Genomic DNA, 12,862 nt, shown 5'->3' with positions numbered 1-12,862 from the left:
ATACGCACAGACACACATCCATGAACACACACCCAATATGTGCATAGGGCAGCGTGTCCTGAGGGACAGAGGCAAAGGGGCAGGGGCTCATTTTCTCTTTGGGGGGAACAGAATGCCTTAAGACAAGCATGCATGAGGACATGGGGGCCTGTTTGATTCCTCTTTGTCCCCTATCCAGCTCCCCACCAAGACACCATCCCTCTCTCCCCCAACCCCCCCCCGGCCGGCCCCGCTCACGACAGGGACCCCTCCCCAGTTTTTGTACTCCCAGCAGAAACACTTAAGGATCACAGTAGGCGCTCATCAAAACCATCTGCTTGGGAAGGGGACAGGCCACCACCGCTCCACTGCTGGTGTATTAATCTCTTCAATTAGCACCATTACAAACCCGTCAAGTAGGCTGATTACAGTAATGGTCACCAGTGCCGTCCAGGCAGAGCCGTGGAGCGCGGGGAACGCCGGAGGCCCGGGCAGCCAATCCCAGCTCGCTGCCCTGAGAGGGGAAATTTAAACCGCGGCATCTCAACAGCGGCCCTAATTACACAACACGGAAACAATGACTGATCTGAGGTGATGGTCGGGGAAGAGGTTCTCCTCCAATCAAGCCCAGAATGAACACCCAAAACTACAGGTGCCCAAAACATGAGTTTAAATGCATAAGCTATCCTAACAAAAAGTAACATTTATGTAGCATATGCATGTCTAGCAATAACACAGTGTCTTGGGTTTTAGGTAGGTGAACTGGACATTTATAGATACGGATAAAAAAAAGAAAAAACCTACAAAATTGTTTCTAAATATGTTAATGCACACATGTAATGCAGTCATTTCTAGTCACTTCAGATGGCTGAAAGAGTGCCAGTCTATGGCATCTTCCTGGCATCACCATGATTACGCTTGTTACTTTCATCCCTGAAAACACTTTGCAACAGCACTCACCTGCCTACCTGTGGTTTGAGAGTCAGCTGAGTGAGCCACGCTCATATAAAGCCATCACATCACTTTCAACCTTTTATGAGTCGCAAATTAGAAACCTGCACAGAATGGTGGCCTCCATTTGATCAAAAACTTATTTTCCAAACTACGCTGGTCATTTGACTCTCAGACCTCAAATTTACTGAATGTGTCCATTTAACAGTGAAAAAAGGAACACTTTAAAAGATAGCAAATGGCAGCATTATTTCCTGCGTTGAGCCCCTTAACCCTGTTTTAACTCTCAAAGTTAACAGGAGTGGATGAAGCACTGCTGTCAATCCACAGGGAGCTTGTTACACTTAACATGGACCAGACTACCTGCTGTGAATAATTAATGAGGCCATTTAAAACCCTGCATACGTTACCAGTGATGGAAAGGGCATAAGGGGGGGGGGGGGGGGGGGGGGGGGGGGGGGGTGGGGCGGGAGGCTGGGGCCTTGTGTCACGAAACAGAGCAGCGTTCTCAGTTTTCCTGCCCAACTTTTAATACACATTCAAACATGTTTAGAAGCAGTGGAAAATTAGCATTTGCAGAGAGAGGAAAAAAAAAAAGAGCAGATGGAATAAAGGAGTAGATGGACTGTATTAATGATGTAGGAACAGCTTGCTGCTGTCATGGAGGGGGCACTTTGCTTCAGTCTCAGACACAAACCCCGTCAGTCAGATCCAGCTACAGCAGACACTGTAATAAATGCAGGGCAAACAGGCAGCCTGTGTCCCCCAGTATCTATGAATATTTCATCTGCTCCCAAATCCAGTGTTTAATTTCAGTGAGAGAAATTAAGTGCCCCCCCCCTCCCCCCAACCAACCCCCCACCCCTACTCCACTGCACAAACACATCACCCTCAGCGCTTCTTGCAAATGCCAATTTGTCTTCAGATCAAACAGCATTTGGGCCATTTAGAACCCTGCGGCTGTGTGTACATGACAGATAATCCAGAAAAGGGAAACGACAAAGGGAAGAATACCTTGCAACACAGCCTCTCTCCTTCCTGCGCCCCTTCTAAGTGTGTTGAAACAGGCGCATAGAACCTCATAATTCTGTGTGCGCTGTGCCAATGATGCAACAAGGTTTAAGAGACAAGTCATCTGGCAATAACTCTTAAATCTACACCACACCCTCATTAAATAAGCGTGTTACAACGCAAGCCATTTGTCAAACTCTGCTTGTGAAAAGTGATTTGTTTCAGACTATAAAAGACTAATGTATGTTGTAAAAATAAAATGAGGATCGACATCTGCAGAAGGCCAATATTATCCTTTTGACTGTATGTTCTTATTCTCATCATTCTGTTTTTTTTTTATTATTATTATTTTCACTTTGGCACAATAGCCAAGACTACTTCTGTATCGTGTTTCAATTTCCATAAGCAGAGTGTGAACATTGGCCACACCAGAATAAACACATGAATGTTAGTTATTCAGTACAATATGCACAGTAGCCGGGAACTAGAGAAACCTTTGCGGCTAGTGTTCACATTGTAGGTGTAGGAGGGGGAGATTACAGCAAGGGTCAACTGTATCTAAAAAGGCCAGTTAATACACTGTGGAATCTACCAGCGCGTCACTCACCTCCTGAATGGTTCTGCTGCCGGGGAAGTTGAGGCTGTAGTCCCGCTGTGCCTCGCGGTGGCTGATGACGAGCAGGAAGTTTGGATTTAGGGACTCCTGTAGAGAGCTGGTGAGGGAGAAAAAAAAAAAAAAAAAACATGTGTCAGAGTCAAGTGGCGCGAGCGTGTTGTGACTCGTCCCACACTTGTCCCTGCAGTGAGGTTCCCCTCCGCCCCCTCCCCTGGGGTCGTGTTGACTCGGAGCAGTCGGCTCTGTCCTGACACGCCTGAGCCGCCCCCCCCGCTGCTCCACGCCGTTACCTGCAGGCTGCACTCCGGCCGGTGTGAGGTGACCGAGCCAGAGGGGGCAGCGTGCACACAGCCATTTCATTCCCCCCTTTTCACCAACTGACAGCAGATGGCCCGTCTGGGATGGTTATTGATTTATTGTTAGGGTTCTCGCTTTTGAGCACCGTGACACAGGGGGCCCAGAGACGATAAAGAGGTGGAACACAGGGGCCAGAAGCAGAACTGAAGCTGAGATGACAACACCTGTACTTGAGCCTGCATTTAGACTGGTCTGTAAATCTCAGCCATGGCCTGACAGAATGACTCAGAACACGCATGACACATAAGGACACTGTACTTCACAGGGGTGTAGCCGTGGATACTCAATGTATAAAACACTGAGGTGACGCGGTTGTTCTGAGCAAACATTCTGTTAGTGAGCATGAATACAGAAAAGCAACCCTGGCTGCCCATGGCAATTAATCACCACTGAAATCAAAGAGAGGGAGAAGGAGAAAGTCTGAATTAATATGTACTACACACATTAATTATGCAATCGCTGTCTTAAGCTGAGGAGATTTGGACAAGCTTATGTTAACAGAAGCCCAAATTTACTGTAATGACAGCATATTTACATTGACTAAAACTATGAAATCAATATGTAAATGTAGTGTTTGTTGTAGCTAAGAGGGAAAATTGGAAATGTGTGGGCGGAAGAGATGCAGATGTGACAGGGAGGAGAGGTGGCATGGGGGGGGGGCTCCAGGTGCCATCAGCCTGAAATTGAAATGATTTGTTTGTGCACAATCCACTCTGCAGCTAATAAACAAGACTCTAAAAAACAGCTAAAGTTATAATTGGGGACACTGTTGGTGAATTTGGGGTACAGACAATGGTGAATGTTTCCATTTCTTGAAAAAAAAAAGAAAAAGAAGATGGGTACAACCACTACGAGAGTTATTTTTACTTTTGCAAGATAAAGCAGGGATGAAGTTGCAGCAGCTGACCCCTGGCATCATAACATAAAACTAACAATAATTATATTAATATATTTTACATATATTGTTGGAATCTTGGCTATTCACTGTACAAAGTTGCCCTAGTTTGTGTATTTGCAACTTTTGAATGTCTGCATTTGTTTGCAAAGTTTAAAGTCACACCTCAGAGTTGGGTGTCTGTGACAACAGGGTCACAAGTTATGAACTGAGGAATGTGACAATGTGTTTTCAGAGAACTGAGAGCAAAGTGTGAAAGAGAGCTGGAAAGAGCAGCTGAAGATAAGGAATAAGACTTCTGCTTGGCTCAAGGTATTACTGCAGAGCAGATATTTAAAAGTTAGTGATTAATGCATTTATGCGTTCATTTTTAAGTTATGAGCGCTTCCAGAAGTCTGCATCTGTCCCCACGGACTTTGGGGGAATTTTATGGCTTCCAGATCTCACAGAGGCTTTACCTCTCCTTAAAGGGTAATGTCTTCTAATTCAATCCTTCAGTCAATGCAACCAGCACCAACACCTGGGCCTGACTAAATTATCTCCGGCCTTAAATTGGCAGGAGCCCCTCGCAATAAAATATCACTTCACATTACAGATAGAAAATAAACCATTAGAAAAACACATAGCAGTCACAACAGATTGGTTTCATTCTGAGATAAGCCTCCTGTCTCACACTGTGTCCCCAGGCAGAGAGGAGAGCCAAAACCTATTAAACTATCCCTGCCAGAAATAGCAGAATTGTCTCATTTTCTCGCACGCTGAAACTCCCTGCACTATATTACATCAGCTTGCTTGGCTGCATCGGGGCCTGAGGAGGTCAGCCTGACAGATAAGGACGCGCTGTCCCCTTGTCTAATTTTGCACTGCGCGTTTTGCCTCAACTTCAGCGCTGTTTATTTCGTTATGGCCGTCTTCCATCATCAGGCTTGCTTTGCTCGGCTATTTTGTCTCGAGACTAATCAGCATATTAATTGTTAATAGTTTCCACTGCCTGGTTTGCCAACAGACCGCCTGCATCTGCGACAGGGCCTGAATTGTATCTCTGAGGGGATAACAGACTCTGGTGAAAAGAGGAGGGGAAAAAAAAGACGAAATAAATACCAAATGTGTAATGACTCATTTGTATTTTAAAGTCTGGGTTCAAATTAAAATAACCTTAAGTAAACAGACATCCTGGAAGCAATAGAAATAGATTATGCATATTAAATTATTCATCACCTTCCATTATTTATGGGAGAGATTAAGGCTTTCTGCATACCTTGTTATATAAGGAATCAGTCAACACAGCCACTGGAGGAAAGGGAAAAAAAAAAAAACAGTTTGGTTTTCTAGAGTGGATTTCTGTAACTACCTTGGAAGGACGACTCTCGCAAAGTCTCAAAAGCCTCCAATTTATTTATAATCAAACAGTGGATTAAAATGAGTGGGCACGGAGATGTGCGGAACAATCTGATTAGTCTGTTTGGTTTAGGTGTGCAGAGATATGCTTTGCAGTAATTGCCTACAGTGGCTTTTATTTGTTAGGTTCTGCCCCATTTTCAAACACTGCACCCAATTATAGCAAAAAAAGGACCTCATTCCAATGCCTGAGGAAATACAACCGGAGTTCTGAAATAGTAACTACAGTTCTGTATTTCCCGCCAAAGCTCCTCTGTCATAAGGAAGAACGGGATGCCATGTGTGCTTAAATGTTGCAAACACTCAGCACCTTCAGCGTAGTACAGTGGCTTCAAGAGGGAAACCAAGCGTGCAAAAATTCATGTAAGATGAAATTTGCGTTCTTCATGGAATAACGATACAATTACTGAATTCTAAGGAAAGAAAACTTTCCTTGCAACTCCATAAATCAAGATATCAGGGGTATGAATTAAAATTTCAATCACAGAATTATTTTAGAAATAAATTTCAGATGTTTTCCTGTGTATGACATGAAACAATAGTCTGAGCTCACCATTTTGAATTTACATACTGATCAATATTTGTATACAGATCAAATCAATTACAAATATGAAAGAATTACCGTGGCCAAATGTTTTTTATAAACAATTATTCTAAATCATTCTTTACATTGACTATAATATTCTTACCCATATGCGTCCTTCAAAAACTATTAACTGTACACCAAGGGACGTATTAAGGAAATGGAAATTTAAGTTTTCAAATAAAATTCAATCAATGGATTTAAACTAACGAGGTATGACGGCATCCACTTCAGTATTTTCACAACACTGGTGCATGCAGCACAAGTGGGAAATGGACTGGGAATAACTCTTTAATGAACTGAAGGTGTGATTGTGCACAGGCCGAACAGGGCGCCTGCCACATTGCATTTAAATAAGCATTTACACCACTGCAGAACCAGAATATTATGAATATTACGAAGCCTCATACTGTCCATAACCTTGGCTGAAATCAGATTGTATAAATATATCCAATAAAAATGGCAGCACTAGGAAAGTCAGTCAGCTGCTGGTGCATGAAAGTAATTTTAAATGATGTCGAAATGTGCAACATTTATCGGGTAATTAGCACACTAGCTAAACAGAAAAAAACGATTTTTTTCCTTTATTCTTCCCCCCCTTTCTGTACCGCATTAAGCTTGTCTCTCTGAAACACCCCCACACTCACACAGGAACACTGAAGCATGACAAATGGAAACCTCTGATGCACTCACACACAGCCAACAGCTAGTTCCACACTACAAGTCCCATAGTGCACCACAGTGGAGCAAATAGCTTAGTTTGATCTTGCACGGTGGATGTTTAAGGAAAGTTAATGCACACAGGAGCTTTCCTTACCACCCTAACATGACATGTTGTAATGCACCCTTACATTACTGCTGCAGACGTACCCATAAGTAATACCAAGGTGTGCTGGAATGAACATGTGGCAAAGAATGACCTGATAGCGACATGACAAGGTGGTGCAGCATTCAGTCTCAGGTTTGTATATGATGACCTTCAGTCTCCATCAATCTCATGTGAATCTTATTTAAATCTCAAGCCATCAATCTCATGTGGCATCATCACACAAACTGGGATTTACATCTCTACATGGGTGTATATCATTACCTGGTATAAGATTGTTTATATTCACCAACTATATCTTGCATGGGTATGTAGAGCACAGGGTTATACTGATGTGACTGACTGATTCATGGACTGATCAAGTATATTAGAAATATGATTACTGATACACTCTGTGTACATACTTGCAACTAAAACAAACACAAAGGGATATAACAGAGATATTCATTCTGCTGTAATGGGCATATTATATTGTTCCTCTGGTTCTGTGGTTCTATGGTTTCTATGCGTGTGTGTACCCGTCATATTCAATAAAGGTTTGGCACTTTGCATTTGCATTAAAAGCTTTTTATTGTCCAACATACCAACATTGCACAAAAACAGTCTGATCCATGCAACATCTTTTTGCACCCTCGTTAATTTGTCTCAGAATGAACACTATGCATACACCGAGCATCAGATAGATTAGCAGCTGGACACACAGGGCAACTGTGGAATGGATGAGAAGAATCTATTAACTTCAAGAGAAAGGAAAGTAGGAAACCACGGGTTTGATACGGACCTATGAGTCAATCAAATACAGTATTTCAAATTGGACATATTGGTAGGTTGCCAAATTCCATACATCTAAAATGAATCTGAAATGTTTAATTCCCACTATTAATGAAGTGCACAACACACACTACAGTTGAAACAAGGGTATTAATTTAAATGCTAAATTTAAAATTTCCACACTCTTACTATCATGGCCCACAGTCACAAGATGCTGTGTGGTAGTCCAGGGATGGCAAAAACAGATGCAAGTCAACAATTCCAAAGTAGTTTCAGCTAAATGTGTCTTAATAAATTCTTGCAGGTAAATTTCACTTAAGTCAACTGCCCTGGATCTTTAAACAAGTCCCTTGTAATTAGATCCATACGCTGATTATCAAAAAGAATCTTTTTGGCAATTTGAAGAAAAAATGTTTTAAAGCAATTATTTTTCCCTTTTCTTTCTCTCACTCATTGGTGCTTCATTTAGTTTACCATGTATACCTCAGCGGAGGACACAGCCGTGTTTCGCCATGATGCTAAAAAAGGCTCAAGAACAATCAGCATGTGGATCAAATGAGAGGAGATTCGTAATCTTCTATGGAAGCAGATGCCTGTGTTTCCTATCACAGGACCGTGAAATGCAAGGGAACAGCATCACGTATAACACACTGACCACATTCGAATCAATCTGTTTATTTTACACTCACAATTTCAGCTGTGAACACCCACCGTTAACTTCAAAACCCAAAAACAACAACAAGTTTCAATATACATGCAGGAGTTTAGTGAGGCAGGCAGATTACCTGGAATCAAATTTACTTGAAAGTATGTATTAAGTCATAACAGCATAAGAATCATAGACAGGTAATTCCTGTTACTTCCCATTCCTGCACTCAAATAGTGGAATTGCTCACATTCCTTGGATTTTGGCTTTTCTGAGGTAGAGGCAATACCTGGAGACCTCTCCAGATTTTTTTAAAGGAACGAAAAGTTTTTTTTTGGGTGGAGTGCCTGTTTAATATTATATTACTACAGCATATATTAACAATATTACAAGCTAAATGAACTGTGATGAGACCTTGCCATCCCGGAAATCCATACTCAAATTGTTGCACTTGACCAGACAACCTTGAAACTGCTCAATTAGAGTATGCCCTGATTTGAAATAGCTGCAAAAACTACTAAGTAATCTGGAATGCATTAAAATTGGAATGCATATTTATATCATGTCAAGTCATTCAGTTAGTCATTATCTGACAAGCACATGTTATATTGACCCTCCAAAAACAGCTACCCGTGACTGAACACCCACACTTCTATTGACCTTCCAAAAACAGCTACCTCTGACCTAACACCAACAATTCTATTGACCCTCCAAAAACAGCTAACACCCTCTGACCTAACACCCATGATTCACAACGCGTGACAGGAACGCTGACCTGGAGAATGCCAGGCCGCGCACTGCACCCGCAGATATTTATATACCAAATCGACAAAACCACAGGAAGGGCTTTTGACAGCCGTAGAAATAGCAGCTTTCGAAGGATGCTGCGGCGGTTATTTTTAACAGCAGATAACAGTTTGCCTGCTCTCCCGGCAGGAGGTGCTCCTCTGTGCAATGCGAGCTGTCACTGCCATCCGCAAGCAGAGACGACAACAAGGTCACAACACACTCGCGCTTATTCCCTGTGACTCAACTCAAGATAGTTTAATGGGGATAATGAGCTACTAACACTGGAAATTAGATATATAGCACTTCAATAAAACGGGACATTATGCAGCTTAAAGAGACAGCAGGGCCATTAGGAGTGTCACAGTAAAAACCTCCGCTGGCTATCTTTGTAACAGAACAAACTGGAGCCGCCCTTCCCACTTCATCGATCCAGGCAAACGTGTGCTGAAGGTCTGGCGAGCTGGAAACTACAGCAGCCATGGGTATTGCACACTACAGCAAAGAATTTCACCCGAGTTACTGCAGTTCAATTACACATCTGCAAAACGTAAGGGCTACATGTTTTTTGAAGGTAACAGTAAATTTGCAATGCTTTTTAAAAAAGGCCTCAGAGATTATGATAAGAATCAGCCTCTTTCCCCCCCGCTCTTTTGGGGTGCAAAGCCCACACATATACATCCCACACTTCTCTGGCTCTTCCTCCATTGCTGAAGCCTCAGGCTGGCTGCATCTCCACAGCTCCCCACTGAGTTCCACAGCCAGCTTAATCAACACAGATAATTAGACACCACACATCCAAACTTGTTAGAAATGACCCAGTCTGCACTTAAACCACTTTTAGCTAATAAGGAATCACAGGTTTTGCTTTCTGTCATTCCACCCCCTTTTCCATCTGTCTCCGAAACGCCACCTCGTGTTGCCGCTTCAGACCCATCAGTTAAACGCCATCTAACCATCTACAACAGGGCATTTTGCCTGTTCAAGTCCCCAGAGCAGCAAGGGGCAGCATTGTGTGCTTGCTGATCCAGGTGCAGTGGTCTTTTTCCAACACAAACGCTGCCGTTTCCTCTGTCTTTTCAGAGGCTTCTTTTTTCCCCAGATGATACCCAAAAAGAATAATTGTGCCAACAGTATGATAAAAGTAAACGTATTGTAAATGTATGTAAAAGAGCCCCAACATATGTGACAACACCACACACCAACTTAGAAGATTAACATTAGGATAAGCACAACAGGTAGAACTACTGTATACAAGAGCGTTTAATAATCTTTGTAGGGCAAAACTGTACTTAAGTACACTTTAGCCATTTTTAGGCACTTAAGGTAACTCAAGCAAGCTTATTTAGTAATACATAATGTACCCTACAATGCATAATATTACTATGCATTGTAGTAATAGTGCTATTAGAGTATAGTACTGTATTACTGTGTTGTAATTCTGAGCTGAACAGATGATGGCAGAGAAGCGAAAGTTAGAAACGGTATGTGGAAATATTTTTAACTTAACTTTTTGTTGTGTCCCAATTTATTTGACTTAAAAACTTTGCTTTCTTTCATAACTACATTATAAGTTTTAGTACTTCTAAGTTCAATCTTCGATATGTGAAATGAATATTATACTTTTGTGTTGAACTAAAGATGTTTCCACAGATACAGACTTAACACTGTGCACAGTATTCAGGAGTTTTTGCACTTATACCCTACAGCTTTAACACAATAGCTCCAGCTGCCAAAATTGAACCCATGTCACTAAGCAAAAAATGCATCCATGTTTACAGATTTATGCATTTCTGATATGATTCATGCTTACATTTAAACTTTCTCAATGAGCCCAGCCCAGAATACATTCCTCGCTCTTTTCTTCTATTCTCAGGGTTTGTTGAATGTAAACACACACTGCCACCTAGTGTTTGTCCCAGGTACAGAAGGGCAGTTCAAAACAGTCTCACCCAACAGAGTATTCATTTATATAAAATCTGGGTGTAGCAGTAACCTCTTTTTATCATGGGGACATCTATTAAAGTATTAAAAAGAAATGAACTTTCTGCTTTTTTCTCAATTCTACCACAGGAAAACCCAGCCTTAGACTCACTATGTGTTCTGATCTTTGGACTGACATAGAACATTATCTGGTTCCCTCTAGTGTCTGACAGTAGCACAACAAGTTCACTGTTCCAAATCAATTTTTCAAACTCATTTTTCAAAAAAAATGTTTCGATCAACTTACTTGATTAAGGAAGTGTCGATACATTAGCTCTTGAAATGCAAGTACAGATTACCACAAGTTCAGTGGTAAGACTCTTCTTTAACAGACTCATATTACACAATAGCCAATTGACAACACAACAGTGTTTAGCAGAGTTCAAGACACGGAATAGCTACCTTGGATTTGTAGTAGAACCACACAGCTAGATACACTCTAGATACTGGACAAAATAACAAGCCTAGATGGGTTGAATGATCCACAGCTTGTCATTCAACTTATATTCTTAATTGCATACTCCATTTTCTCACATAGTATGCACTTGGTGATATTTTCTTCAAACTACCTATATTACATGCATAGTTCATGTAAGTGCAAACCATAACAATGGTCTGAAGCATACACAATTATCAGGAGTCAACTATAAAAACCTCCTTGGTTGCTTGGTCCTTCAAGGCCTCTGCTCTGTACCTCGACTAAACCCTATTCCTTCAGATCTCCGTTTTAAAATATCAACTACAACCTCTGCACAGCAAAAGAAATGGATGAGAATACTATCAATTCTACACTACCATGTTTCTTAATTGCCTAATTCCTGTAGCTGTCATGCAGGGTAGGGGTGTGGCAATGTTGTTGAATGAAGAGCATCAGCACAGGGAGTTCATGAATCAATAATGTTGCTGTTTAGGAGTATCAGTGTACAACCATTTACACTGTACCACACTCGCCCAGCATAATCGTGCACAACTGAAGTGGCGCAAACAAAGGCGACACAAAACTCGTGAATGCAACCAGCCCTCATTCAGAAGGAAATGTTATTGTAAGCGGAGGAGCTGTGGTTTTGGGGTGCAGTGGAAGACAAGTCTGAAGGCCAAAACACACAATACCAGCCCTGTCTCAGGACCCATAACAAGACTGTAAAGCGCTAAGCCTTCATGCAGCAATGAGCATTTCCTGAGTAAAACCCCACATGATCTGATTGTGAAGTGCGAGTGTGGCAGAGCACTGAGCTGACGTGTCACAAGGCCAACTGACCTGTTCTGGCTGGTGCTGGCGGTGGGGGCGATGTCAGGAGTCAGAACATACAGGCTGTTGTTCTTGGGCAAGTGTAAACTTCGCAGAACAGTCTGGGGAAGGAAGGTAGAGGGAGGGCCTTCAGGAAACTTAACAGTACTGCACTGTATTCAATTATCAGTACTTGCATTTTAAAATCGGAAGGAAAATTTTGCAGACCACTATGGAAAACTATGGCGACTCACTTGAGCTTGCTCACAAATAAGACCAAAACAATGAAACAATGAAAATGCAAGTAAACAACGTGCAAAATAAACAGAGGTAATAACACAAGTGTAAAGGAACCAGCGGACTCAACTGTCAATGTTTTTCTGGCACCTTTATGTGGGAAATCAGAAAGGTTCTCCTTTTCCTGCAGGACACAGATATGGCTACATGCAAACTTACACTGTCAGACACATCCCCACTCTTCCAGCCTTTTAGCTGCATTTTTGATGCAGGGACCTGCAATTCAGCTTCCAGAATCTGCTTCATTTCACCTGTGAAGGAATGAGCATACACAAAACAAATGGAAGATTGTTCTATTGGTGAACTCGTATTTCCTTTACATTATACCGTATTTTCCTTCTGCCACAGCAGTTCAGTCATCCACCTACAGATGGTAGTAGAGGACTGGGCTTGGGCACATATTTGGACACATTTCCATATTAAATGGTACCAACTTAAAATATATAAAGCACTTTAGTACCAAGGTGGTATTCATTTCATTAGTAGAACGGTCAATCTTCTCAATATATATCGCTTTAAAAATTACATACAAAAT

At 41.8% G+C, this 12,862-nt stretch overlaps 1 protein-coding gene across 1 annotated transcript in view; it reads right to left on the bottom strand.

Annotated features, from left to right (window-relative positions):
• Nucleotides 1-12,862, bottom strand: part of faf1 (Fas (TNFRSF6) associated factor 1) — an 85,023-nt gene that overhangs the window by 47,073 nt on the left and 25,088 nt on the right. The window contains exons 5-7 of the mRNA XM_036521455.1: nucleotides 12,487-12,578; nucleotides 12,061-12,152; nucleotides 2,549-2,654 (exon numbers count right to left, since the gene is read on the bottom strand). Coding sequence (XP_036377348.1) covers nucleotides 2,549-2,654; nucleotides 12,061-12,152; nucleotides 12,487-12,578 — 290 coding nt within the window. The remainder of the gene's footprint in view (nucleotides 1-2,548; nucleotides 2,655-12,060; nucleotides 12,153-12,486; nucleotides 12,579-12,862) is intronic.

The sequence above is a fragment of the Megalops cyprinoides genome, chromosome 2, assembly GCF_013368585.1.
Source record: "Megalops cyprinoides isolate fMegCyp1 chromosome 2, fMegCyp1.pri, whole genome shotgun sequence".
Lineage (NCBI taxonomy): Eukaryota > Metazoa > Chordata > Actinopteri > Elopiformes > Megalopidae > Megalops > Megalops cyprinoides.
Note: the sequence above shows the minus strand (reverse complement) of the source record. Positions and strands in the feature narration are given on the sequence as shown.